At 47.1% G+C, this 25,751-nt stretch overlaps 2 protein-coding genes across 2 annotated transcripts; both read left to right on the forward strand.

Annotated features, from left to right (window-relative positions):
- The first annotated feature begins 387 nt into the window (after nucleotides 1-387).
- LOC120367191 (serine protease 44-like) lies at nucleotides 388-6,942 on the forward strand. The gene is made up of 7 exons (XM_074403523.1): nucleotides 388-456; nucleotides 3,645-3,879; nucleotides 4,014-4,144; nucleotides 4,225-4,550; nucleotides 4,907-5,172; nucleotides 5,931-6,082; nucleotides 6,649-6,942. The coding sequence occupies exons 1-7, from the start codon at nucleotides 388-390 to the stop codon at nucleotides 6,883-6,885; spliced, it is 1,416 nt and encodes a 471-aa protein (XP_074259624.1). The 3' UTR covers nucleotides 6,886-6,942.
- Nucleotides 6,943-18,273: 11,331 nt separating this feature from the next.
- Nucleotides 18,274-20,741, forward strand: LOC101033042 (putative serine protease 45). Its single transcript, XM_003926275.2, has 4 exons — nucleotides 18,274-18,413; nucleotides 18,936-19,210; nucleotides 20,016-20,179; nucleotides 20,508-20,741. The coding sequence occupies exons 1-4, from the start codon at nucleotides 18,301-18,303 to the stop codon at nucleotides 20,739-20,741; spliced, it is 786 nt and encodes a 261-aa protein (XP_003926324.1). The 5' UTR covers nucleotides 18,274-18,300.
- Nucleotides 20,742-25,751: the final 5,010 nt, after the last annotated feature.

Here is a 25,751-nt window from a genome sequence, read left to right on the forward strand (position 1 = left end):
TCAGATCTTGCTTTTAAGTCTTTTTAAGCAGGACAATTCTCAGTCTAGGCCTAATTGTTCTGCATTGCTGGGACAAGACCTTCCTGCCTTCCTGGATACTCTACTTGGTGTTCCATGAATCTTGAGGTTTTTTTTTTTTTTTGTCTGACTAATGGAAGCAGGCTCTCTTCTTGGCCCTGTATGAGCAGCAGGCATTGTTATTTCTGATTCTTTGCAGTGGTTATTTCTCTAGCTTCAGGTAGTTTCCTCACAGACATGCACTGATCAATACTCAGTTTAATACTCAAGGGGGAGTATTTGTGTTGCTATAAAGGAATATGTGAGGCTGGGTAATTTATAAAGAAAAGAGGTTCATTTGGCTCATGGTTCTCTAGGCTATAAAGAAGTATGGGGCCGGCATCTGCTTCTGATGAGAGCCTCAGTCTTCCTCTCATGGCAGAAGGCAAGGTGGAGCTGGTATGTAGAGATCACATGGTAAGAGAGGAAGCAAGAGAGGAGACATCGGTGTGCCAGGCTCTCTTGGCAACTAATATAGTGAGAACTCACTCACTCCTTTTCTTCCAGGAAGGGCATTAATGATTTATGAGCGACCCACCCCTATGATCCTGACACATTCTGTTAGGCCCTGCTTCCCCAACACTGGGGATCAAATTTCAACATGAGATGTGGAGGAGTCAAACATCCAAACCACAGCAGGGAGCCTCTGCAGATTTTTACCTTCTTTCTTTGTGCAACTCTCTCCTCCGCAGTATTCTATCAACACAGCTGCCTCTGTGTTCCTGGCCTCGCAGCGACACCTGCTCACCTCCTGGGGACCTGCTGGATTCCACCTTAGTTCTCCTTCTCTGTACTGTGGCCTGGAAATCCTCTCAAGTCATAAACCGGAGGCAATCATAGGGCTTACTCCATTTGTTCCCCATCTACAGGGATTCTTTTTTTTTTTTTTTTTTTTTGGTTAGTGTTCAATATTTTAAAAACCATCGTTTTAGATTTTTGTCCATTTTTGGTTGTTGCAGGTGGGAAGGTCAATCTTTTTGTATTCCATGGCCAGAAGGAGAAGTCAGCATTTAATAACTTTCTTTCTTTCTTTATTATTATTATTATTATTATTCAAAACAAGGTCTTTCTCTGTCACCCAGGCTAGAGGGCAGTAGTGCAATCATAGCTTACTGCAACCTCAACTTCTTAGGCTCAAGTGATCCTCTTGCCTCAGCTTCTTGAGTAGCTAGGACTACAGGCATGCACTACCATGCTCAGCTAATTCATTTGATTTGATTTGATTCAGAGGCAGGGTCTCACCATGTTGCCTAGGCTGGTCTCAAACTCCTGGGCTCAAGCACTCCTCCTGCCTTAGCCTCCCAAAGTGTTGGGATTACAGGCATGAGCCATAATTCTTTTATATGGATCCAGCCAATATTCTTTTATAGTGAAAAATATCTATCATAGATAATTTAAAAATATCTCTTTAAGTCGCTTTCCCTTTTTCATTCCGTATTTTGCTTTTTTTCTTTATCTTAGTCTTACTAGAATGTTATCTATTTTATTAGGCTTTTCAGAGAACAAAATTCTGATTGTGCTAATCCTCTCCATAATTTTTTCTCTATTTTATTGATTTCCTTTTTTTTTTTAGAGAGAGGGTGTCACTCTACCACCCAGGCTGAAGTGCAGCGGCCTGATGATGGCTCACTGTACCCTTGAACTCCTGGGCACAAATGATTCTCCGGCCTCATCCTCTCAAGTAGCTGGGACTAGAGGTGCACGCACCACACCTGCTAGTTTTTTTTTACTTTAGTAGACACAAGTTCTCACTATGTTGCCAGGCTTGTCTTGAACTACTGGGCTCAAGTGATTCTCCCACCTCAGCCTCCCAAAGTGTTGGGACTACAGGCCTGAGATGCTGTGCCTGGCTACTTTATTGATTTCTGTCTCCTTTTTTCATTGTTTTCTCCCTTGTCACAAATTCTTTCTTTGAGTTTGCTCCATTGATCCTTTTCAGTTTCTGAGTTGAATGTTTAGCTCATTTGATATCAGTCTTTCTTTTCTGATCTTGTCAGAGCTGTGAATTACTTTCAGGGACTGGATGCTTCGATATGCAGTGCTTTCATTGGCCGTCACCTCTAAATGTTCATTATTTCCTGCATGATTTTCTTTTTATAGGAGAACCACTTAGAAAGGTTTTGTTTTTGTTTCAGAAAGGGGATTTTTTTGATATGTTGAAAGTTGATTTTAATATTATTGACTTGTGACTCAAGAACAGAGTCCGTAGACCAATGATTCCCTGGAGTTTATTGTTCTCTGTGGCATTGTTTCTGAATGTTCCCTCTGTGGTCATTGAGCAAGTGTTCTCTGTTGGGAGTTGTAAAATTTACATAGCTAAAGTGGAGATTATTCATTGTGATAGTTAAATCTTCTATATCTTTGCTTAATTTTGTCTGTGTAATCCAGCAGTTTCTTAAGGGGAACATATAAAAAACTGCAGTCTCCCGTTAATTGGTCACCTGTTTCTTTGTGTATTACAGGCTTTTCACTGCATCTTCTTGATCATTTCTTGTTTTTACTTTATATAATAAGACTTCTCTTTGTCCCTTTATCATGATCTTGCCTTAAATACTATGATCCAGAAAGAAAATTGCTATACCATTTACTTTGTGTTTCAGATTTGCTTGGTATTTCTATCCCTCCTTTCTGTTCCCCCTTTCCGATCCCCTTTCCAATTTATCTGCGTCTTTTTTTCTATCCCCCCGTCCAATTTATCTGTATCTTTTTGTTTTAAATTTGTCTATTCACATAGTATATTTCTGGATATCTTTTTTCTCTAATTACAAATTTTTTCACCGGGTGCGGAGGCTCACACTTGTAATCCTAGCAATTTGGGAGGCCGAGGTGGGTGGATCACCTGAGGCCAGGAGCTCAAGACCAGCCTGGCCAACATGGTGAAACCCCATCTTTAATTAAAAAAAAAAAAAAGAAAAAGAAAGAAAAACAAAAAAGATCAATTCTTTCGTTTGTTTTTTTCAACCCATTTGCTATTGTGTTAGGACTGATCATAGCCACTTGTATTTTTTTCTATTATCACACTTTTTTGTTTTGTAAAGAGACGGCATTTCAACATATTGTCCCGGCTGGACGGTCCTTCCGCCGCAGCCTTCGGAGTAGCTGGGACCCCCGCAGGCCAGCAGGCGCTTTCTGTTTCCAGTGGGTAGACGGTATTTCCTGCTGCTTTGAAGAGTGTGCAGTGATTAGATGTCACTCAGCTTGGGCCAGGCATAGTGGCTCACACCTAAACTAGCACTTTGGGAGGCCGAGGCAGGAGGATCGCGTGAGGTCAGGAGTCTGAGACCAGCCCGGCCAACATGGTGAAACCCCGTCTCTACTAAAAATACAAAAGTTAGCCAGGCGCAGTGGCGCGTGCCTGTGATCCCTGCTACTCGGGAGGCTGAGGCAGGAGAATCGCAGGAACCCAGGAGGCGGAGGTTGCGGTGAGCCGAGATCGCGCCATTGCACTCCGGCCTGTGTGACAAGAACGAGACTCCGTCTCAAAAAAAAAAAAAAAAAAAAGATTACGCTCAACCAGAGAATCCCGGAAAATCTCTATCTTAAGGTCCACAGGGCGAATCACACACTGAAAGCCGCTTCCTTCACAGCACCACCCGGATGACTTTTTGCTGAGTGACCAGGGCTCGCGAGAGCCGCCCGAGATCTCGCGGCACAGCGGGTTCCCGCCAACACCGGGACCCGGGCCGGGGCGCCGCGAGGGGGCGCCACGATGCGAGCCGGCTTTGCTCATGGCGTCCCGAGGCGGCCTCCGCAGGGGCCGTGGAGGCACCCGCCTGAGCCTCCACCTCCTGGCCTGGCTTCAGCTCCTTCAGCCCCTGCTCGGTGAGGCTGGGAGTGGGCACCGGGCTGCGCCCACGCTGGGTGTGGGGTGGCCGTGGGGGTGCCGTGGGAACAGGCGGATGGGGAGGAGGCACCCCGGGCCAGCTCCTGTTGTCGTGCGTGCCCGTCTTCACCAGGTGAGCCATACCGACCCGAGGAGGCTTCCAGAGTGACCCCGGCAAGCCCAGAGGCCCGGACGCCTCCCATGCGCCTGCAATTCCCGAAGATTCCAGAAACCTCTGTGGCTCCAGGGCCTCCAGGATCCCGGGTGACTTCAGCCTCGGCAGTGGGAGACTGGGTCTCCGACCCTCGAAGGAGGCTCCCTCACGATCTTGTCTATGGTGCGAGATCTGCGCCGGCCTGCTGGGGCGGGCGCGGGGGCGCGCGGGGAGGGTCCGACCCCGGCCTAGCGGATTGGAGGGGGCCGGACAACCCGCCTCCGCCCCGGCCGCGGGGCGGGGGCGGCGGGGGGGCAGTGGCTTCACTTCCAGTCCCCTCTCTTTACTGAGCCCACCAGCCTGCGGCCATCGGATTTCCAGGATCACCGGCGGGTTACCGGCCCCAGAAAAGAAGTGGCCCTGGCAGGTGAGCCTGCAGACCGGCCAAGGACACATGTGCGGAGGCTCCCTGATCGGCAGGCGCTGGGTGCTCACGGCCGCCCACTGCATCTATGGGTGAGTGTTCCGGGCTGAGTTTGGGCCCGGCTCAGGCTGTGGGACCTGGAGCCAGTCTGTCCCCCCTGCCTGAGCTTCTGTAAAAGGGAGTGACAGCCCCATAGTTTTTATCCAGTCTGGGTGAGACCTGAGGATTTGCGTTTCTAACAAGTTTGCGGGTGCTGCCCCTGCAGCCGCTGGTCTGGGGACCACAGGCTAAAGGGGTCAGGGGTCCTGGGGGGATATGGTTTGAGGGAGGGAGGTGGCTGCTGGCTGTCATAGGAAGATGGGACCAGGCTGGGAAGCACCTGGAAGGCGTGGAAGGAGAGAGCATAGACCCCCCCCAGGATCGTCGTGAAGTCCATCTTTTCTCTCAGCGCCGACCTGGACTACAGGGTGAAGCTGGGAGACGCTTACTTTGTGGCTGATTCCAAAACGGCACCGGTGATCCCGGTTCAAGACATCATTTTTCCCAGCGATTTTGATGCCACCACGTTGGTAAACGACGTTGCCGTTGTTCTGCTCGCCTACTCTGCGAATTACTCCTCACATATCCAGCCTGTGTGCCTCCCCAAAAAGTTTTTCAAAGTGAAAGCTGGGACAGAGTGCTGGGTGACCGGATGGGGGAAAACAGTAGAGAATGGTGAGATCGGCGAGTGGGATGCTGAGGTGGGACCGCCCGGTGGGCTGGGGTTGGCCTGCAAGCTACTGGGAGAGGCAGGGAGGCCACTTTCTAGCAGGTGGGTAAGGGAGGAGGGTGAAGATGCCGCTAGGAAGTAATTTGACAACTGTGTTATGAATTTCTGTTGTTATTTCGGGAGCTGGGGGCTTGGAGGCCAGGTGTAGTGGGTTCTCTTCGGGGTGAATTTCAGCTCAGGGTGATGAGCTGTCTGCCAATAGGAGCCATCCGTCACTAGAAGTACCTGCCTTGATGGGTTGAACTTCTTCGCCCTAGTGGTGTAGGCCAAGCCAGAGCAACCCTACCAGTGAGGCTGCGTTGGCTCCCATCCTTAGGGAAAGGCACTACCTGTTCAAGAGTCTGTGATCCTGCTCTAGAAAGTAAAGATGCTTTACAGATGCACAGGACAGCTTGTCATTTCTGCTGATACTCAGAGTGACAGATACTTGGTTGGGACTTTTCAGGCCAGCAAACCTCTTCCTCCCCTGATTTGTTTTTCCTTTTACTGTCTTGGTTTTATTTCTTGTCCTTTTCTTTGTTCACATCAACATTAGGCTCAAGGTTCCTTCTCTGTCAAGTGGGGACAATATCCACTGCCCTGACTTCCTTTAACTTGGCGGTTGTGTTAACACTGATCAGGACTCAGAGTGGGCACTGGGGGCTCCTGTCCTCTCACTTTGTGAAGATCTGTTCTCTTGTAAATGGTCTCTTTGCAACTTCAGGATCAGGGACAGCTTTTCTTCAGGAAGCTGAGCTAAGAATTATTCGCCATGAGAAATGTAGAGAGGTACTCAAGAAGATGGGACACGAGAGTGAGACAGTCAAGGAGGGGACCATCTGTGGCTACAGTGACCAAGGGAAGGATGCCTGTCAGGTCAGTTCATGGGCCTCTTGCTGCCTCAGCATTGCAGTTGTCTCCTCAGAGCTTCCTCGTCCGCAGCCAGTAGGGCCTGGGTTATCTCCTAGCCCCTCGGTTTACCCTCATTCATGGTAATGGGACGTGAGGACCAGCCAGCAAGGCTCTCCTGGGCAGCCTTCCTGATCCTTCAGGAGAGAGCAGCTAACACAGCCTGGAGTGGGAGGAGGGGTGAATCAGGCAGGTCCCACCAACAATGCGTGCTCCATGTGGGCTCCTTCTGTGTGACAGGCAGTATTACCACTCAGGTAAGCACTAGACTCATTATTGTCTCAGAGTAGGCACGATTCCATCATGTGTATTAAGTTTTTTGGAACCCGCCTTTTCAGTAGGTGCATGATTTTGCTTTATTGGAAATCATCAGTTCTCAGCTCTCATATTGACAGATACCTAAGGCTAGGAGGGTCTTCGGGGTTCCCGGGGAGCCCCCTGAGTGCCTGGCTCTGCAGCGCATCGCAGTGCAATCAGCCTGCTCTGATGTGGAGCCTATTTGTTTCCTACAGTGATTGTCTTTCTTTTTCCAGGGAGATTCTGGGGGACCCCTGGTCTGTGAATTAAATGGCGTATGGGTCCAGGTGGGGATTGTGAGCTGGGGCATTGGCTGCGGTCGCAAAGGATATCCTGGAGTTTACACGGAAGTTAGTTTCTACAAGCAATGGATTGTTGATCAACTGAAACAAGCTTCCTGTCTGGATTCAGCAAACTTTCTCACTCTATTCCTGTGTCTGGTGATGCCCCTGGGCATCCTGGTGACCCCGTGATCAGACCCCATTCCACTCTCCTGCTGTTTCTGAGTCTCACACTTAGGCATCTCCTCTGACCAGCCTCCCACTCCTTCTCAATGCCCTTTCTGCAAATCCCAGTTGGAATCCACGGGCCCTCTGGAGATCCACACAATAAAGCATGGCGGGGAGACTGGGGCCTGGAAAATGTCCCTGGCTGGTGCTCTGGTCACCTGCCTCCGCCGTGCCTGCACGAGGGCTGTGCTCTGCTTGGTGGGAAGGAGGGATGAACCAATTCCAGCTAGAGGACCAGCCACCCTGCCAGGGGGCCACGGTGACTCATTGATATCTGGGGGAACATCTATGAAGGAAGAGACATCATCAACCTTGAAGCAAGCGTTAGACGTGGTTCTAGTTTCAGGACTCCCACCTGAGACTTTGTGAAACCAGCCAGCTGGGCGATTGCTCAGAGAGAGTGAAGGAGGCATTCCCAGGTCCCTGGAGAGGTGTGAGGCCTGGGACTTCCACTCTGGCTCAGTTGTCTGGGGCTGGGAGAAGTTCCCCTGTAGCCAAGTGTGGGTCCCTCTGTGAGTGGACAGCCTCTGCCCCACCAGCTCTCTTGGGGCAACCCATTGTTGGCACCCCCTTCCTCAGTGCCTCAGTGGCCGCTTTCAGGGACACCACAAGTTGTGTTGAGGCAGTTATGGAGTGTGGAGTTTTCAAAAATCAACTGAATAAATGTTTGGAGAGTCTCCTGTTACTGAAGCTGCGCTCACCTGGGGAGTTTGGTGGCCTATAACATACTTGTAGATTAATGGTTTCCCATTTAACGAAGGAAGCTATTTATGGTAGAAGGAAGGAAGCTATTAAAATGTAGAGGGACCGGTGAGGCAGGCCCTGCTTCCTCAGACATGAGCTCTAGGGATGGTTTTAGCCAGTGGGTCTTGTTCCCTGTATACCTGTTATAGCCATCAGCATCACTGCAGGGAGCTCTGTAGTTGAGTTTAACAGCCTTTACAGCTAGAGATAGGGGATCAAGAGACACTGGAAGTGGGCCCAAGAGTGAAGTTGGGGTGTGAGAAATATTGCTCTTCCTCTACTGCTTCTCCTTGCTGCTCCCTCCCACTTGGTTACCAAAGACATGTGTTCCCACCGGGAGAAGGGCAAGAGAGATTCACTGTACTGTACATGGGTTCTCTCTCCTCATTACAAAGTCTGGGGTCCTGGAGTCTGTCTAGCTGCTGATCAACTCCCTCCCAACTTCTTGCCTTTTGCCCTTTTTAGGGTTGAATGTTTAACCCCCAGGTATGGGTGGGCTTCAGTCTGAATCAGTCCCTTCTATTGTCTGAGGAAGGCTGAGACTGAGAGCTTAAATCAAACGCAGTCTCTTAATGAATATAGTACTACTTGCTTTAAGAAACCACTGATTTATTTATAAATAAAACAAATTTAACTTTTTTTCCTAGAACATCCCATTCTGGTGTTGTTGATCAGCAGGTAGCTTTCTCCGTTTCGTAGCGTGCTCTTAGTCCTGTAGTTCATGCTTTACCTGCATCAGAATCCCCTAAGGCTTGTGAAAATACAGATTACTGGCCTGCACAGTGGCTCATGCCTATAATCCTGGCTACCTGGAAGACTGAGGCAGGAGGATTCCTTGAGGCCAGGAGCTTGAGCTCTTAAAAAAAAATAGCTGGGCAGGAGAGAGAGAGAGATCCAAAATGGCTGATCACTAGCAGCTTGGGATTGTGGCTCCCAGCGAAAGAGCAGAGAACGAGAGGACGCCACACTTTCAGACAAATTTTTGTTGCTCACACACCAGGAGATTCCCTGCAGAGGAGCCCCATGGGTGGCCAGCACGACTCTTGTGGCCAGCGAGGTGGTTTTGCTGCTGCCTTGGTGTGGCGGTTCTTGGTGCAGAGTCAGAAAAGCACCATCAATCTTAACGCTGCCGGCGCCGTGGGTTGCTCAGATTCCGGCGCTGGGAATCAACAAGTTGGACGTCCACTCAGAAACGCAATTACAAAGACGGTAATTATAAAGACCACAGATGGATAAATCTAAAATGAAGGGAAGAAACCAGCCTAAAAAGGCTGAGAATACCCAAAACCAGAACGCCTCTCCCTCTACGGGGGATCACAGTTCCTCATCAGCAACGGAACAAGGCCTGATGGAGAACGAGTGTGTTGCATTTTCAGAAGCAGTCTTCAAAAGGTGGATGATAAGAAACTTCTGGGAATTAAAAGAACTTGTTCTAACCCAATGCAAAGAAACTAAGAACTTTGAAAAAAGATTTGACGAAATCTTAACAAGAATACACAATTTAGAGAGGAATATAAGTGAATTAATGGAGCTGAAAAACACAACATGAGAACTTTGCGAAGTATGCACAAGTTTTAACAGCCGAATTGATCAAGTAGAAGAAAAGATATCAGAGGTCGAAGACCAACTTAATGAAATAAAATGAGAAGACAAGATTAGAGAAAAAAGGATAAAAAGGACCGAGCAAAGTCTCCAAGAAATATGGGACTATGTGAAAAGACCTAATCTACGTTTGATAGGTGTACCTGAATGTGATAAAGAGAATCAATCCACGCTGGAAAATACGCTTCAGGATATTATTCAGGAAAACTTTCCCAATCTCGCAAGGCAGGACAATATTCAACTCCAGGTAATACAGAGAACACCACAAAGATATTCCTCAAAAAGACCAAACTCAAGGCACATAATCGCCAGATTCACCAGGGTTGAAATGAAGGAGAAAATACTGAGGGCAGCCAGAGAGAAAGGTCAGGTTACCCACAAAGGGAAGCCTATCAGACTCACAGCAGATCTCTCAGCAGAAACCCTACAAGCCAGAAGAGAGTGGGGGCCAATATTCAATATCCTTAAAGAAAAGAACTTTCAACCCAGAATTTTACATCCAGCCAAATTAAGCTTCATAGTGAAGGAAAAATAAAATCTTTTGTGAACAAGCAAGCACTCAGAGATTTTATCACCACCAGGCCTGCTTTACAAGAGCTTCTGAAAGAACCACTACACATAGAAACAAACAACCAGTATCAGCCTTTCTAAAAAATACCAAAAAGTAAAGAGCATCAACATAATCAAGAATTTACATCAACTAATGGGCAAAATAGCCGGCTAACATTAAATGGCAGTATTAAACTCACATAAATTATTATTAATTCTAAATAAATGTCCTAATCCAAAGACACAGACAGGTAAAAAAAAGCCAAAACCCATTGGTATGTTGCATCCAGACCCATCTCACATGCAAGGATACACAAAGACTCAAAATAAAGGGATGGAGAAAGATTTACCAACCAAATGGAGAGCAAAAATAAATAAATAAATAAAAAGCAGGAGTTGCAATTTTTGCCTCCGATAAAATAGACTTCAAAGCAACAAAGATCATAAGAAGCAAAGAGGGACATTACATAATGATAAAAGGATCAATGCACCAAGAAGAGCTAAAGATCCTAAATATATACGCACCCAGTACAGGAATACCCCGTTATATAAGACTTATAAAGAGACTTAGACTCCCACGCAATAATAGTGGGAGACTTCAACATCAATGTTAGACAGATCAATGAGACAGAAAATTAACAACGATATCCAGGATTTGAACTTAATTAACATTTATAGAACTCTCCACTTTAAATACACAAAATATACACTCTTATCAGTACCACATAACACCTATTTACAGGTTTAAATTAAATATTGGTTGGCTGCTTGTTTGTTATTTTCTTCCCTCATTTTTTTCCCATGTCTTTATTATTAAGCACAATTATAGGCACACCCATTTTTAGACTGCTTTCTAGCCCAGGCAATAAAGCAACACCCCCCTTCTCTCTCCTTCTTTCTCTTCCTCTTCTTCATTTTTTAAAAATTATTTTTTATTCTTTCTTTTTCCTTTTCTTTTCTTTAAAAAAAAAATAGCTGGGCATAGTGTCCTGTGCCCATAATCCCAGCTACTCTGCAGGCTGAGGCAGGAGGATTTCTTGAGCCCAGGAGTTTGAGGCTGCAGTGATGTATGATCATTCCACTGCACTCCAGCCTGTGGGATGGAAGGAGACCTCATCTCTTAAACAAAACTTATAGATTACTGGTTCCTAGTTCCACCCCTGGAGTTTTCTTTATTTTTATTTTCATTCATTCATTCATTCATTTATTGAGATGGAGTCTCACTCTGTCACCCAGGCTGGTGTGCAGTAGCACAATCTTGGCTCATTGCAACCTCCACCTCCTAGGTTCAAGCAATTCTCCTGCCTCAGCCTCCCGAGCAGCTGGGACTACAGGCGTGTGCCACCATGCCCAGCTAATTTTTGTATTTTTATTAGAGACAGGGTTTCACAATGTTGGCCAGGATAGTCTTGATCTCTTGACATCGTGATCTGCCCACCCTGGCCTCCCAAAGTGCTAGGATTACAAGTGTGAGCCACCGTGCCCGGACACCCCTGGAGTTTTCAATTCTATAGGTCTGAGATGGGGCCTACATTCTCTGTCTTTCAGGTAGAAAGACCTAAAAGAATGTACATTTCTAACAAGAATGTACATTTACCTGAAAGACCTAAAGACCTTTACATTTCTAAGTTCCTAGCTTGCCTGAAGACTTCACTTTGAGAAGCAATTCTCTGGATTAACCTTCTGTTGACTGCCTTGGCATGGAAGTGGCACATATCACTCTATTCATGTGGACCCACTTACATGCCAGGCTGGGGAGGGAATGTGGCTCCAAGTCCAGCTGATCACCTCCCAATCTCTGCCATGCCTGGCAGATCCAAAGACAGTATCCTTCTGCAAAAAAAAAAAAAAAAAAAAAAAAAAATCTCTATGGAAGTGCAAGGCCTGGCATAAGCCACCATTCTCTTTAGCTGCCACGATCTTTCTGGTTGTCTGTGGAAGAAGACACATGTCTTTCCTTTCTCTGGTCTCCTCCAAGAGTCCTTGTTTTATAGCAGTCGTAGGTCCAGCTCAAATATCACTTTCTCAAAGATATCTTCTCTAATGCCCTAGCCTTACCGTTCTTTTCCTTTTTTGTGCTTTCTCCAGCTTTCCAGATTCTCAGACTAAGAGTAATTGTGAAACTCTCCAATGCATCGGGCCCAGGGGACCAAGGGTGTAGTCAGAGGCTGGGCAACAAGGTGCCATCAGTAGCCCAGGGATTCGGTGCACCTTCACTGGGACACCAACTTAAAACCCTTGGAGTTGCTTTCATGGGGCCCACCACCCTGGGAGCAATCCCAGACCCAGGGCTCCCAGGTCGTCCTCAGGAACGGGCAGAAGGTGGAGGTGCGGGAAATGGGCCAGTCTTGCAGGGGAGCGGTCATGAATTCCCGGAGCCATCACGTGCTAGAGTGCGGTCACGTGTGCGGATGCCGGCACGTGCTGGGCTTTCGGAACGGTCTCCGCAGCCGCCAGGTGGCACCTCCCCAGCCTCATGGCCGTCTCCTGGTCCAACCTCAGTGCAGGGCCGGGAGCCTCCAGGCCCTCGGTCCTGAGCCGTGGCATCCTGCTGCTGCTGCTTCTCCTGCTGCCCCTGAGCTCGGGTGAGGTGGGCGCTCCTCCCAGTTCTACCTTCCCTCTCCCCGCCCCCAGCGCTGCTCTGCCTCCGGTTCGGCGCCTGGCCTTGGAGGCCAGGGACTGGCCCGGGGGTGTGGCTGCCCACTCCTCGGTGGAGGACTTTTGCGGCCAACCCACCCCTCGGTCAGCTGTTCTCTACTGCTCGCTCCCAGGACCTCACCAGGGCGATTCCAGGATCTTAAACTTCTGCCCGCTCTGGCCTCCTGCATCAGGCCACGCCTGTCCTACAGCCCCCTGGACCGGCGGTGTGGGGAACCCCTGCCTTCTCTCCTCCACTGGCAGCTGCTTCCTTCGCTGCCAGTCTGGACAGCATGGCTAATGTCCCCACCACCCAAGCCACCCTCTCCAGAGCATCCTCGGGCCTCTCACAGGCTCCCCTTCCACCCTTGGCTCTGATCTTCCCACGGAGCTGAGTCCCCCTGGAGACCCCACTTGGACATGTTCTTTGGCCCAGGAAAATTCTTGGTCCCATCCACTTACAGGAATATTCTAAAATTCACCTTCTTCCCAGATCCTCTGTTCCAACCCAGCTTTCCTTCCTTAGCAGCCCATCATTCCCTCAGAAAACAAAGGCTTCGGGTGCTTTCTTCTTGAACCGAATCCCCAACCCGCAGGGGCCCCTCCAGACTGGACTGCTCAACACCACCCTCACCTGCTTCTTTAGGAGTCAGAGAGGCCTGCTTCTGGTGCAGTGCGGGCTCCCTGTGCGATGCTGCATCCATCACCCTCTCTCATAGGTATCCTCTCGTTTCTGCCTTGCTGATTTTCCTCCCCAATCTCTTGCCCCTTCACAGCCAGACTCCCCAGATGTCTTCACTCCATGCTTCCTGCCAGTGCCTCCTCGCTCCCCACTTAACCCTTAGCTCCTCCCAGGGATGTCTCCACCCTGGAGGTCCCTGGCCTTGTTACCACTTCCTCCTCTTTCATTTTCTGTGGGTCCTGAGTCTCCTGTACCTCAAGGATCACTCCCTCTCTCCTCTGTGTCTGCCCCAGGCCACCCTGCTCTGCTCATCCCCGACGTGTTGGTGTCCCCTAAGCTGCTCTCTGTGTTTCCTGCTCCTTGTCTGTTAACTGCTCCCTGGGTGAACTCACTTGAGCTGCCGTTTATGTGATGGTGTCTCATAAAATGTGTCTGGATGTGCAGCTGCCTCCTGAATAGTTTCACCTGAAAGACCTAGAAACGTCTCAACCCCTTGGAGCCAAAGCTGAGGCCTTCATCTTCCTACCAACTGACTTCTCTCATTGTTTCCTAACTCAGTGGATGGCAGCTGCTCTTCTCCAAGACCAGAAACTGAGGTGTGATCCTAAGTCCCACACACAGCTCGCCGTCTGTTCTCGCAGTCGCTTGCTCATTCAGACCTCCTCGTTTCTGCATTAGGTCTGCAGAGCCTCTGGTGGGATCCCCGTGCTCTCCGTCTTGTCATCTTCCTGTCTAATATCTATGCTGCCTTCACAATACACGCCTGGCTCAGTCTTACCTCTGTTGATCTCCCTTTACCCAGAAGGTCTCACCCCAGCTTCTTGGCTCAGCTTTCGAGGCCTTCGTGACTGATGCCTGGCTCTCCTCCCCTGGCTCATCTCTTGCCCTCACAGGCCTTGCCCCTCATCCTCTGGAGTCTCTGGCATACACCACAGTGTTTCTTCTGCCAGGAGTGTGATGATCACTTTTCATTTCTGTTTTACCCTCTCATCTTTAACACCTGGCACAGTAAGCCCTCCTCCCATTGAAGTGGTTCTTTTCTGTCCACCACTTCTTCTGGGCTCCCCCGATGGCCGCGGCTCAGTCCCTGCACTGATCGCATGCAGGCAGTTGTGTATTTACCTCTGTCTGCCTTGCTGGACACTGTATTCCTTGAGAGTAGGCTCTGTTTGACACACCTCTGTCTCCCCAGCCTCTGGCTCCAGGCTGGGAACAGAGTAGGAGATTAGGACCTATTTGGTGAACAAATGAGTGAACTAATTTAAAAATGCGGCTCTTTGCTGTCATCCTGTCTTGAACACTTGCTTCATATCTGTCCCTCTTTTCTCCTCCAGGTTATAAAGAGGACACCACCGGTCCAGGTAGGTAGGGCGAGACCCTGCTACAGGAAAAGCTGAAGCTCCCCGGAGGGCCTGGGAGGGTGTGTTCTGAAGGGATCACATAGACAGTGGTTCTGTGTCTGTAGGAAGCAGGCTTTGGGTCTAAGGGGTCTATTTTCTAAAGAACAGCCTGCAGCTACCAGAACATACAGACCTAACAGTCTGGAGGAAAGAGGATCCATGCCTTCCATAGGAATGCTGAGCCTCTTTGAATTCAGCCCAGGCCTCATCTCAGACCCTTTTCCACACAGAATCTTTTGAGCTCTAAGCCATTCAGTAGCAGAAGAGCTTCCTGGGCCCTGTGGCTGTGTCAGCAGAGCCCAGCTCTTTTGGCGTTTCCTGTCTTTTTCCTTACACCTTCGTTAGGCTTGGAGCGTTGGATTGCTCCTGTTCTTCAGTTCATGGACCTCCATTCTCATAGGTCCTGCTAGAACTCTGCCCTGATTAATTATAGATTAGATGACAGATTGATTAAGTTACTTATCTCTGCTTCTGTCCATTCCCCTTCTCTACCTGCTTATCCTTTCTTGGGGATCTTTCTGTTTGTGTGTGCTCTTGTAAAAATATATATTGCTGTTTTGTGTGCATGCATTTTTAATTTACATAAATGGTATGTTCTCTGTATCTCTGTTCTCTTCTCTTTAAATTCAGCCTCATTAAGACATTTTAAAAATATGGAAATAATTTTAAACTTACAAAATGCTGCAAAAATACAAGTATTTCAGGGAACCCACACATACATCTATTTTTTTTTCAGAATCAGTGGAGGGTAACTTTGGTATGTATTTTCTGAGAATATTCTCTTCCATAACCACAGCACACTTAACAACTTCAAGGGTTTACATTAATACCGTACTTGTATCTACTATCTGTATTCTAATTTGGTTAGTTCTCCAAACTCCTACTTCAACAGTGCGTGAAGGTGTATAGGTTGCCACGGACCTCGCTGCCAACCCTTGGTGTGATCCTGCTTTTACATTTTTTGCCACTCTAATAGATTGAAAAATGACTTCTTGATTTAATTTTCATTTTTCTCATTACTAAGAAATTTGAGCGTGTCTCAACAGGTTGTTGGCTTCTTGAGTTTCTTCTTCTAATAAACTGCTTGTCTCTATCCTTTGCCTATTACCTTTTCTTTTCTTGTTGATTTCCTGGAGTTTCTTGCATATTTCTAATAAAACCCTTGTATTCATTTTAGATATTGCAAATATTTCCTCCCAGTCTGTCCTCTGTCGGTTAACTGTGCTCCCAGGCCCAAACTCCTCTATTTGGGCATAATCAGGTTAATCGGTTTATGCTTTATGGTTTGTGTTTTGAGGTTTTAAGGAGTCCTTTCCTCCCCCATGTCACATGACTTACTAATTTTACAGTTTTGTCTTTATATCTTCAAGAGCTATTATCAAGGAATCCAGTTTGGGTTTTCTTATTTCTTGTAGTGAGCCAGTTTTCCCAACACCATCTTCTCAACAGTCCTTCTTTTACCCACTGATTGTGGTGGCTGCTTTATTTACATCAAGTTTGTGCAACGCATGAAACAATCTCAAGCTCTCTGTTCTTTTCCAGTGTCACTTTCCACTGTCTGTCCTTGTGACAATACCATACTGTTTTTATTATTACAGCTTTCACATATGTCTTAATATCTGCGAGGACAAGTGGTCCTTCTTTGTTGTACTTTTTCAAAGACTGAACTATTCATAGACCTTTGTTTTTGTATTTCAGTTTCAGAATTAAGTTTATCAAGTTTCTTAAAAATTCTAACTTGAAAATGAATTTCTAGATTAATTTTGGGAAAAATTACATCTAAAATATTTAGCTGTCTTTTTTTTTTTTTTTTTTTTTTTTTTTTTGAGATGGAGTCTTGCACTGTCGCCCAGGCTGCTGGAATGCAATTGTGTGATCTCAGCTCACTACAACCTCCACCTCCTTGGTTCAAATGATTCTCCTGCCTTAGCCTCCCAAGTAGCTGGGATTACAGACACCTGCCACCAAGCTAGGCTGATTTTTTGTATTTTTAGTAGAGACAGGGTTTCACTATGTTAGCCAGGCTGGTCTGGAACTACTGACCTCATGATCCGCCCACCTCGGCCTCCCAAAGTCCCAAAGTGCTGGGATTACAGGTGTGAGCCAACATGCCCAGCCTTAGCTGTTCTTTTAGAACAGGGACTGTCTTGCCATTTATGCTGATCATTTTCTGTGTCTTTTATTAGAGTTTTACATTTATTACAGCAGGAGTCTTATGTGATGTTAGGTAAGTTAATTCTTATGAACTTTACCATTTTTTTGCGGTTGAAAATGTTTCTTACTTGAGTATATTTTCTAGTTGGTCGTGCTGGGATAGAAAGATGTTATTGACTTCAAAAGGAAATTGTTTTATTGAAGTATTATATGCATTTCAAAAAAGCGTATAAATTATGAAGGTCCAGCTGAAGGAATTGTCACACAGTGGTCACACGTATGTCATCAATACTCAGGTTAAAAGGTAGAATAAGTGCTTAGAGAGGCCGAGATGGGAGGATTGCCTGAGCCCAGGAGTTCTAGACCAGCCCTGGCAGCATGGCAAGGGCTGGTCTCTATAAAAAATTAGGTGTGGTGGCAAGCGCCTATAGTCCCAGTGACTTGGGAGGTTGAGGTGAGAGGATTGCTTGAGCCTGAGGTCAAGGCTGCAGTGAGCTGTGACAGTGCACTGCAGCCTGGGTGACAGAGCGAGACCCTGTCTCAGAAAGAAAAAGTGGGCTAATACCAGCACCCAGCAGCCCTGTCTCGTTCTCTCAGCGATTTCCTCTGCCCTCTTTCCACAAAGCATCCTTATTCCTGAGGTCTGGTGGGATAGCTTCTTTTCTGCCTGTTCTTTAGTGTTGTATGATATATCAAACTTTTGTAAAGTTAAGGATTTTCCTCCTATTTCTAGTTTAAGTAAGAGGGTTTTTTTTTTTTGTAAGTCATGAATATGTGTTAAATTTTTCAAATGCCTTTTTCTGTGGCCATGGAGAAAAGCACATGGTCTTTTTCTCTTCAGATTGTTAGAACCTTTTTGTGGAGAATCCACTGAGAGTTCTAACAGTGTGAGACCACCCTTGCATTCCTGGGCCAATCCTTAATCATCACAGTGCATTGTTTTAAAAAATACAGTGTTAGCTAATGTTTTATTTAGAATGCTTGGATCTGTGTTTCTTCATACATTCATACAAGTCTAAAACTTGATTGATAGAACTGTGTGCACACTGAGTGTGTGGCCTGTGAGTGAGGGGCCACTGGGGTCTCCCTGCTGGCACTTTGAATGTTCAATGTGAAAACTTATGACACAGAAGTCAGGAGTTTTTCTTGACTCTGAGCAGTGCAGGGGACAGAGGCCTTCCGCATCTAAGAGGTATAGCAAGCATTATAGCTTTTCAGAAGCGACCGGGAACTTCCCCAAACACAAGAAAATGCATTTTTTGCCCTGGAGCTCCTTCCCTGCTTGCATTTGTTTCGAGGTTCTGGGCTGAAGGCTCCCTGTGACTCTCGGAATCTCACTCTCTCCATGGCTCTGCCTTGATTCTTTTTTCCTCTGTCATTGTCACTTTCCGTCAAGCTCGGTGCCTTTGGGCAGGCCACTGCCCTTCTCTCACCCTCACTCTCACCATCTCTGAAATGGGAAGAGGCCCTGAGTTTACAGCTTTGTGCAAATTGGCCCTGTAGGGTGTCTCAGTCTCAGTCATTCTCATCCTCCTCTTGTGGTCCCTGTCTCTCCCTGGCACACTTCTTCCTGAAGTTTGTGGTGAGCCCTGGTGGTCGGAAGATTTGGAAATGACCCGCCATTGGCCCTGGGAGGTGAGCCTCCAGATGGAAAATCAGCACATGTGTGGAGGGGCCCTCATTGACCCCAGCTGGGTGGTGACTGCGGCCCACTGCATCCAAGGGTGAGTGTGGCCCATGTGTCCAGGGCCTGGAGACCCCGAGCTACCATGGGCCCAGCCCAGCTTCCTCATTTCCCCAGTGAAACAGTGTGGGAGGGAGGGAGGGAGGCAGTGGAACAGGCAGCTGGGATACAGGAGAGTTGTGCTTGGGGTCTCCTAGGGGGCCAGGGACTGAGCTGGGGCAGGAGCCCCAAGCAACAAAGACTGCACCCTAAGCTGAGCCACAGGAAAACCCAGAACATGCTCCCTACCTCATCACGCATGAGAACGTATGTGTGCACACATATGTGCACACCCAACACTTCCACACCTGCACGCACAACACACGGACCAGGCCACCTTGAACCCACTTGAATGATGAATGAAGAGGCAGTCAGCTCGCTGACCTTCAGGGCCCTCAGGCTAGATTAGGCAGATGGGTGAAGGCAGGACTCCTGCTAAGGGGGAAGGGCCGCAGGGAGGTAGGAGTGTGTTCCTGCTTGGGAGCTGAAACCTGCCAGAGCAGGGGCTTTCTGTCTCCCACAGCACCGAAGAGTACTCAGTGGTGCTCGGCACCTCCAAGCTGCAGCCCATGAACTTCAGCAGGGCCCTCCGGGTCCCTGTGAGGGACATCGTTATGCACCCCAAGTACCGGGGCCGGACCTTCATCGTGGGTAACATTGCCCTTGTCCACCTTCAAACACCTGTCCCCTTCAGTGAGTACGTGCAGCCCATCTGCCTCCCGGAGCCCAACTTCAGCCTGAAGGTTGGGACACAGTGTTGGGTGACTGGCTGGAGCCAGGTTAAGCAACGCTTTTCAGGTGAGCAGGATGGGATGCGGGGGTGGGTGCCGTACCACCAAGAGCACACTCCTTTCCTTCTGGAACACTTCCTGCTGGACCTGGTTCTCTGAATGTGTTAGGACCACTCCTCTTGTGGTGACCATGGTCACTGTTTATGTGGACACCTCATTCAGGCCTGGTAGTGCCTGGGCTGGGCATGATCATCTGTGTCTTACGGAAGTTCAGAGCTGGGCATCCAGAAATTCACTCACTCACTCATTCATTCACTTGACACATTTCAGGTGCCAGCACCCAGCCCTTGTCACTAGAAATGCCTGCCCTGCCTGGAGGAAGTCATGATTGGATGTGGGTGTGGGCACAGGGGCTGAGGAGAATGAGGCAAAGGTCTTGTCAGGCGGTCTTGAGATATGGCCGAGAAGGTCCAGGATGAGCTCTGGGCAGAGGGACTGCCTGGAGGCCCTGGGGGAGGAGCCAGTGTTTATGAAGGTGGAGGGAGCACCCAGCCAGCAGAGCTCAGAGTCTGCAGGGAAGCAGTGCGGGGCTGGGCCCTAGCTTGGACGCAGCTGCACTGAGACTTGAATTACGGCTGGCTTGGTTCAGAAGTAGAAGCTCCCCAAGCTGGCTTGGACTCAGAGCCTTCGAGGGCAGGGGAGCTTCTCAGACAAGGCCTGCACTGCAGGAGGAGGGGCCGCTCAAGAGGGAAGGGCTTGGAGGTGTGACACTGTGGCTGGGCGAGTCTCCAGGGTGGAGGGGACCAGACCCTGGACAGAGGTCGGGGCTGGGTAGAGTGAGAGGTCAGCGCTCACCCTGCTCGGCTCCACAGCCCACTCCACGCTGACCCCAGAGCTGCAGGAGGCTGAGGTGTTTATCATGGACAACAAGAGATGTGACCAGCATTACCACAAGAAGTCCCTGTTCCCCCCAGTCATCCCCCTTGTCCTGGGGGACATGATCTGTGCCACCAATTACGGAGAAAACTTATGCTATGTGAGTTTCTGGGAGGTTCTGGTAGCTCCACTTCTGTCGGGGGTCACTCCCGGGTGGGGGCAGTTCCCTGGGGCGGGTTGGCCCAGCCTCCCTCCGTTCCTATCGCCCAGCTGTGCTCTGCTCTTGCCTTCCGTCCCCTGTGATGCTGACTTTGGCCCTGATTCTGAGGTACGGGTCCCAGCTGAGGAGCCAAAAGAGAACCCCAAGTAGTGAGGTCCTGGAGGAGTGAAAGCCCTCCTAGCAGAGCTCAGAGGGTGGGCATGGGTCCTCAGGGCCCTGCAAGCCCAGATGGACCTACAGCCTCCATCACTCCTCTCTTTCTGTCTAGGGGGATTCTGGGGGGCCATTGGCTTGTGAAGTCGAGGGTGGATGGATTCTGGCTGGGGTGTTGTCCTGGGAAAAGGCCTGCGCAAAGGCACAGAATCCAGGCGTGTACACCCGCGTCACCAAATACACCAAATGGATCAAGAAGCAAATGAGCAATGGAGCCTTCTCAGGTCCCTGCGCCTCTGCCTGCCTCCTGTTCCTTTGCTGGCTGCTGCAGCCCTGGATGGGCTCCTGACCTCCCTACCCCTTCCTCCTCCTGCCTCGCCTCTGCTGAATGGGACCAGATGGAGGTTTGACCAAGGTCATGTGTCCATCTGCAACAAGAGTCAGGGTGGGGAAGAGTAACCCCTGGGAGAATGGGTCTGGCTTTGGCATGCCAGTGAGGAGAACTTTGGGTGAGCAGGAGCAGGCAAGTGTGGCCTAGAAAGATTCTGGAATCTCAGACCAGGAGAGCAGGGATTAAACGTGTGTAAACTTGAGCTGACTCTTTTCTCTTTTCTTGGGTAGTCCTGGGGGTTGGCCATGGGTGGAAGGGCAGAGCTTCCTGGAGTTAAGTCTGCCAGGAGCTTCCCTGGAGTGGGGAGTGATGCTTTTTGCTGTATCATTAGTGCTGGGGCTTAGGGAAAGGGCCTGGGCTGTGGCCTCAGTTTCCTTGTCTGTAAAGTGGGCATGCTGTTAAGGGAACAGCTGAAACATGCAGGCTTTTAGGCTACAGGAGGAGTGATTCATGATGGTACTTCAAAAGCAGCATTCCTTTTTTTTTTTTTTTTTTTTTTTTTTTTTTTTTTTTAAGGGATTATAAAAGTGATACATGTTTGTTGCATAAAATTAGAAGACACAGCCAAGCCCAAAGAAAGAAAACTTCCCCTGGCGTCCCACCACATGGAGATATCCACTTCTCATTCTGGTATACTTTCTTCTACATTTTTTTTTTCTTAAAAAAGATTTTTTAAAGAAAAAATGTGGGATAAAATATACTAAAACAAGGAGTGGATATCTCCATGTGATTATTTTATTGTTCTTTTTGTAACCTCTTGAGTAGTATGCTTAGTTCATTATTTTAGACTTCTTTGTGTTCCAATATTTTCAGTTAATTCCATAAATTTTCCTCTGCGTCCCACTTTGGCTGTATTTTGCAGGATTTGGTATGCACTGGCCTTATTATCATTCATTTCTATATTGTTTATAATTTCACTGTATTTATTATTTAACCCAAGAGTTATATAGAAGCATGTTATTTAATTTCCCAATAGGTAGTTTTGGGGAGGAGTGAGGGCTTCTTTTTCTCTGTATCACTGCAGTCATGTGCCACGTAATGACATTTCAGTCAATTACAGATTGCATATACAAGAGTGGTCCATAAGATTATAAAGCAGCATATATGGCAACCTGATATGTGGCACTTGATAGTGGCATTGCAGACAAGTAAGGGAAATGACTGATGTTCAGTAATGGTGCGGGGACATTTGGTTTTCCTGATGAAAAAATACATATACATAAAAATGTATATTTACCATCTAGGTGTGTATAAGTACACTCTTACATTCTCATAGTGATGAAATTGCCTTACAATGCATTTCTCACACTGTTTCCCTGTCATTAAGCGATGCATGACTGTATATGAATTTAATTATTTCTGCATTTTTAAATTTTTTTGAGGTTTTGTATGTGGCTTAGTATTTGGTCAGTTTTAGTGACGTTTACATGTGCGTCTGAAATGAAAGTGTGTGTTTTCACAAATGTTCATTGCAGCACTATTCATAGTAGCTGAGACATGGAATAGTCCTAAAAGCCCATCAGTGACACTGGATAAAGAAAATGTGTTACATATACACCATGGAATATTATGCAGCCACAAAACAGAATGAGATTATGTCTTTTTTGGGAAAATGGATGGAGCTGGAGGCCATTATCCTTAGCGAACTAATGCAGGAACAGAAAACCAAGTACCACATGTTCTCACTTAAAAGTGGGAGCTAGATGATGAGAACACATGGACACAGAGGGGAACAACAGCATCGTTGTTCCTGGAGCCTCCTTGGTTTTAGTGATCCAAGGGAGGAGGGAGAGGAGCAGAAAAAATAACTATTGTATACTAGGCATAGTACCTGCGTGATGAAATAATCTGTACAACAAACCCCCATAACATGAGTTTGCCTATATAACAAGCCTGCACATGTACTGCTGAACCTAAAATAAAAGTTAAAAAGAAAGAGAAGGTGTGTTTTAGAACAAAGTTGGAGCCATAACTGATTGGATCAGGCTTATTGATTGTGTTATTCAAATCATCTCAACACCAGACATATTTTACGGCTACATAATTTGTTGATTTCTAAGAAGTTTACCGCAAAAATTAAGAATTTGCCTATTTCTTCTTGCACAATTCTTGCTATGTTTCAAAGCTGTGTTGTTAGGAATACAGGGTTCATGTCTGCTGTAATATCTTAGTGTGTTACACCCTATCAATATAAAACATGGCTTTTGTCCTACATAACATTCCTTGTTTTTTCAAAGATCCGGATCAGAGTACACTCTTAATTTTGGCTGTTCTTCTAAGTGCTTAAGGTACAATTTTATATTTTGCATTTCTTTTACTTCAGATTTTCTTCTGGTTTATTTTCTGCCTTTTATAGTTTTTTGATTTGAGTATTTAGGTTATTTATTTTCATTCTCTGTTATTCAATAATAAACACCTTCAAGGTTATGAATTTGCCTTGGGCACACCTAATAAGGTTTTTAATAATCCATTGCTCTAATTATTAGTATTATTTTATTAGTGGTTGTATAGATATTCCGTCTCTCAAAGACAGAGTGAGTTGGAGAAGACTCTCCCACTATAAGGGAGATTTTCCAGTTTCTCATATATTGCTGATTGATTTTGTTTCATATGTTTGATGTTATTTTATTGGTGGACAGAACTTTATAATGTTACTTTTGTAATTTGTGTCTTTTTCAACCCAAAATAGCTTTCTGCTTAAATCATTTGTCTTGAATCATTTTAGGGATATTAACATTACCATTGCTATTTTTGTTTGCATATACTTAATATATTTTTGCCCATCTTTTTTTTTTTTTTTTGAGACAGAGTCTTGCTCTGTCATCCAGGCTGGAGTGCAGTGGCGCGATCTCCTACCTCAGCCTCTTGAGTAGCTGAGACTACAGGCATTCGCCACCACACCTGGCTATTTTTTGTATTTTTAGTAGAGATGGGGTTTCACCATATTGGCCAGGCTGGTCTCAAACTCCTAACCTTGTGATCCACCCACCTTGGCCTCTTAAAGTGTTAGAATTACAGGCGCGAGCCACCATGCCCTGCCATTTTTGTCCTTTTAAAAATTTAATTAATTTTTAATTTTTAAAATTACTATTTTTTGAGACAGGGTCTCACTATGTTGCCCAGTCAGGAGTGCAGTGGCATGATCTCAGCTCACCACAGTCTCAGCCTCCTGGGTAGCTGGGACCATAGGTGCATGCCACACCTGGTTAATTTTTTAAAATTTTTTTGTAGAGACGAGGTCTCACTATGTTGCCTAGGCTGGTCTTGAACTCCTGGTCTCAAGCCATTTGCCCATCTCAGCCTCCCAAAGTTCTGGGATTGCAGGTGTGAGCCACCAAGCCCAGACACATCTTTTTACTTTCGCCTTATTTATGCCAATTTGTTGTTGGTGCATGTCTAATTAGTAGTATGTGAATGGGTTTTGGTGTGTGTCTAATTAGTAGTATGTGAATGGGTTTTTTGGTGTGTGTCTAATTGTAGTATGTGAATGGGTTTTTTTTTCTATTCAACACAAGGATCTTTTTCTTTTAAAAGTAGAATTACATGCATTCACGTTAGTTGTGATAACAGGTATGCCTGATCTTTATTCAGTTATCCTATTTTGTTTTATTGATTGATTGGTTGTTTCTCCCAAATAATTATTTTCCACAAAGGCAGAAGAGTAGATAGCATTTCTCTTCTCTGAAGTTTCTCTTTTCTTTCTCTCTCTTTCCCTCTGTCTTTCCTCCTTGAGTGAATCTGATTGAACGGATAATAATTTCCTTGATTTTCTACCTATATCTCTAAAATTAGTTTGTTTTGCCTGTTTTGAATTTCATACAGTCTGTGTACCCTTTTGCATCTGACTTCTTGCGCTCGGGATAGGGTGATGAGCGTCACCATCTAGCTAGGGGTAACAGCAGCTTGTCCGTGCTCACCGCTGCTGAGGAGTCTGCATAGCTGCTGCATCTTGGATGGCGGTTGGGTAGTTTCCACCTGGGGCTCTTCCCAACAGCGCAGCTAGTGAACAGTGTCCTGCACCTGTCCGGCTGCATCCGTGCAGTTTCTAGGGCACGAAGCCAGGAGTGGAACTGTGGGTTGTGGGGCAGGCACACTCTCTGCTCTGCTAAATGATTCCAAACATTGTTTCCAGTGGCCGTGTCAGTTCAGCTCCCCAGCAGCGTGTGAACAACTTTGGCAGCACTGGCACAGGGCGGAGCAGGAACTTCCTGCAGGGACAGTGTGAGGAGCCTGGGATCCTTGGGAGGGGAAACCTCAGGGGAGTGGTGTCCCCAGATGTCATTCATTCTGATTCATGAATACCCAAGTCTGCAAGCTGCTTCCTCTTAGGAAGCCACCTTCCCAGGCTAAACATACCTAGATTTCCTCAACCCGGGAGCTCTTCCCTTGAAAATACAGGCCCTGGGCCAGGCACAGTGGCTCATGCCTGTAATCTCAGCACTTTGGGAGGCCCATAGAGGAGAATTGCTTGAGGTCTGGTGCTTGAGACCAGCCTGGGCTACACAGCGAGACCTTGTCTCTAAAAAAATAAAATAATAAATTAGCCAGGCATGGTGGTGCACTCCTGTGGTCCCAGCTACTCAGGAGGCTGAGGTAGGAGGAACTGCTTGAGCTTAGGAGGTGGAGGCTGCAGTGAGCTATGATCGCACCATCACACTTCAGCATGGTGACAGAGTGAGATCCTGTCTCTAAAAAACAAACAAACAAACAAACAAAAAAAAAAAAAAAGAAAGAAAGAAAGAAAGAAAAGAAAAAGAAAAAAAGAGAAGAAAAGCAAGGAAAATACAGACCGTGAAGGAAAAAAGAAACCTCCAGTTCCGTCTTCATCACATCGCACACTATAAGAACTTGTTATCCCCGCTCAGTGCCTCAGTTCCCACGCCTCCAGGGGCATCAGAGGGGCTTCATGAAGGGGCCTGGGCTGGGCATTAGGGTGCTTCATGGTCCAGGCACCAGGCACTGTCACCA

This window comes from Saimiri boliviensis, chromosome 8, assembly GCF_048565385.1.
Source record: "Saimiri boliviensis isolate mSaiBol1 chromosome 8, mSaiBol1.pri, whole genome shotgun sequence".
NCBI classification, from domain to species: Eukaryota; Metazoa; Chordata; class Mammalia; order Primates; family Cebidae; genus Saimiri; species Saimiri boliviensis.

Excerpts from the sequence above, each read along its gene's own strand:
- LOC120367191 (XM_074403523.1), top strand. The coding sequence starts at position 388 with ATGGGGCCGGCATCTGCTTCTGATGAGAGCCTCAGTCTTCCTCTCATG. Across the intron at positions 5,173-5,930 it reads GGGGAAAACAGTAGAGAATG|GATCAGGGACAGCTTTTCTT; the intron begins GTGAGATCGGCG and ends TTGCAACTTCAG. Across the intron at positions 6,083-6,648 it reads AAGGGAAGGATGCCTGTCAG|GGAGATTCTGGGGGACCCCT; the intron begins GTCAGTTCATGG and ends TTCTTTTTCCAG.
- LOC101033042 (XM_003926275.2), top strand. The coding sequence starts at position 18,301 with ATGACCCGCCATTGGCCCTGGGAGGTGAGCCTCCAGATGGAAAATCAG. Across the intron at positions 18,414-18,935 it reads GCGGCCCACTGCATCCAAGG|CACCGAAGAGTACTCAGTGG; the intron begins GTGAGTGTGGCC and ends TGTCTCCCACAG. Across the intron at positions 20,180-20,507 it reads ACGGAGAAAACTTATGCTAT|GGGGATTCTGGGGGGCCATT; the intron begins GTGAGTTTCTGG and ends CTTTCTGTCTAG.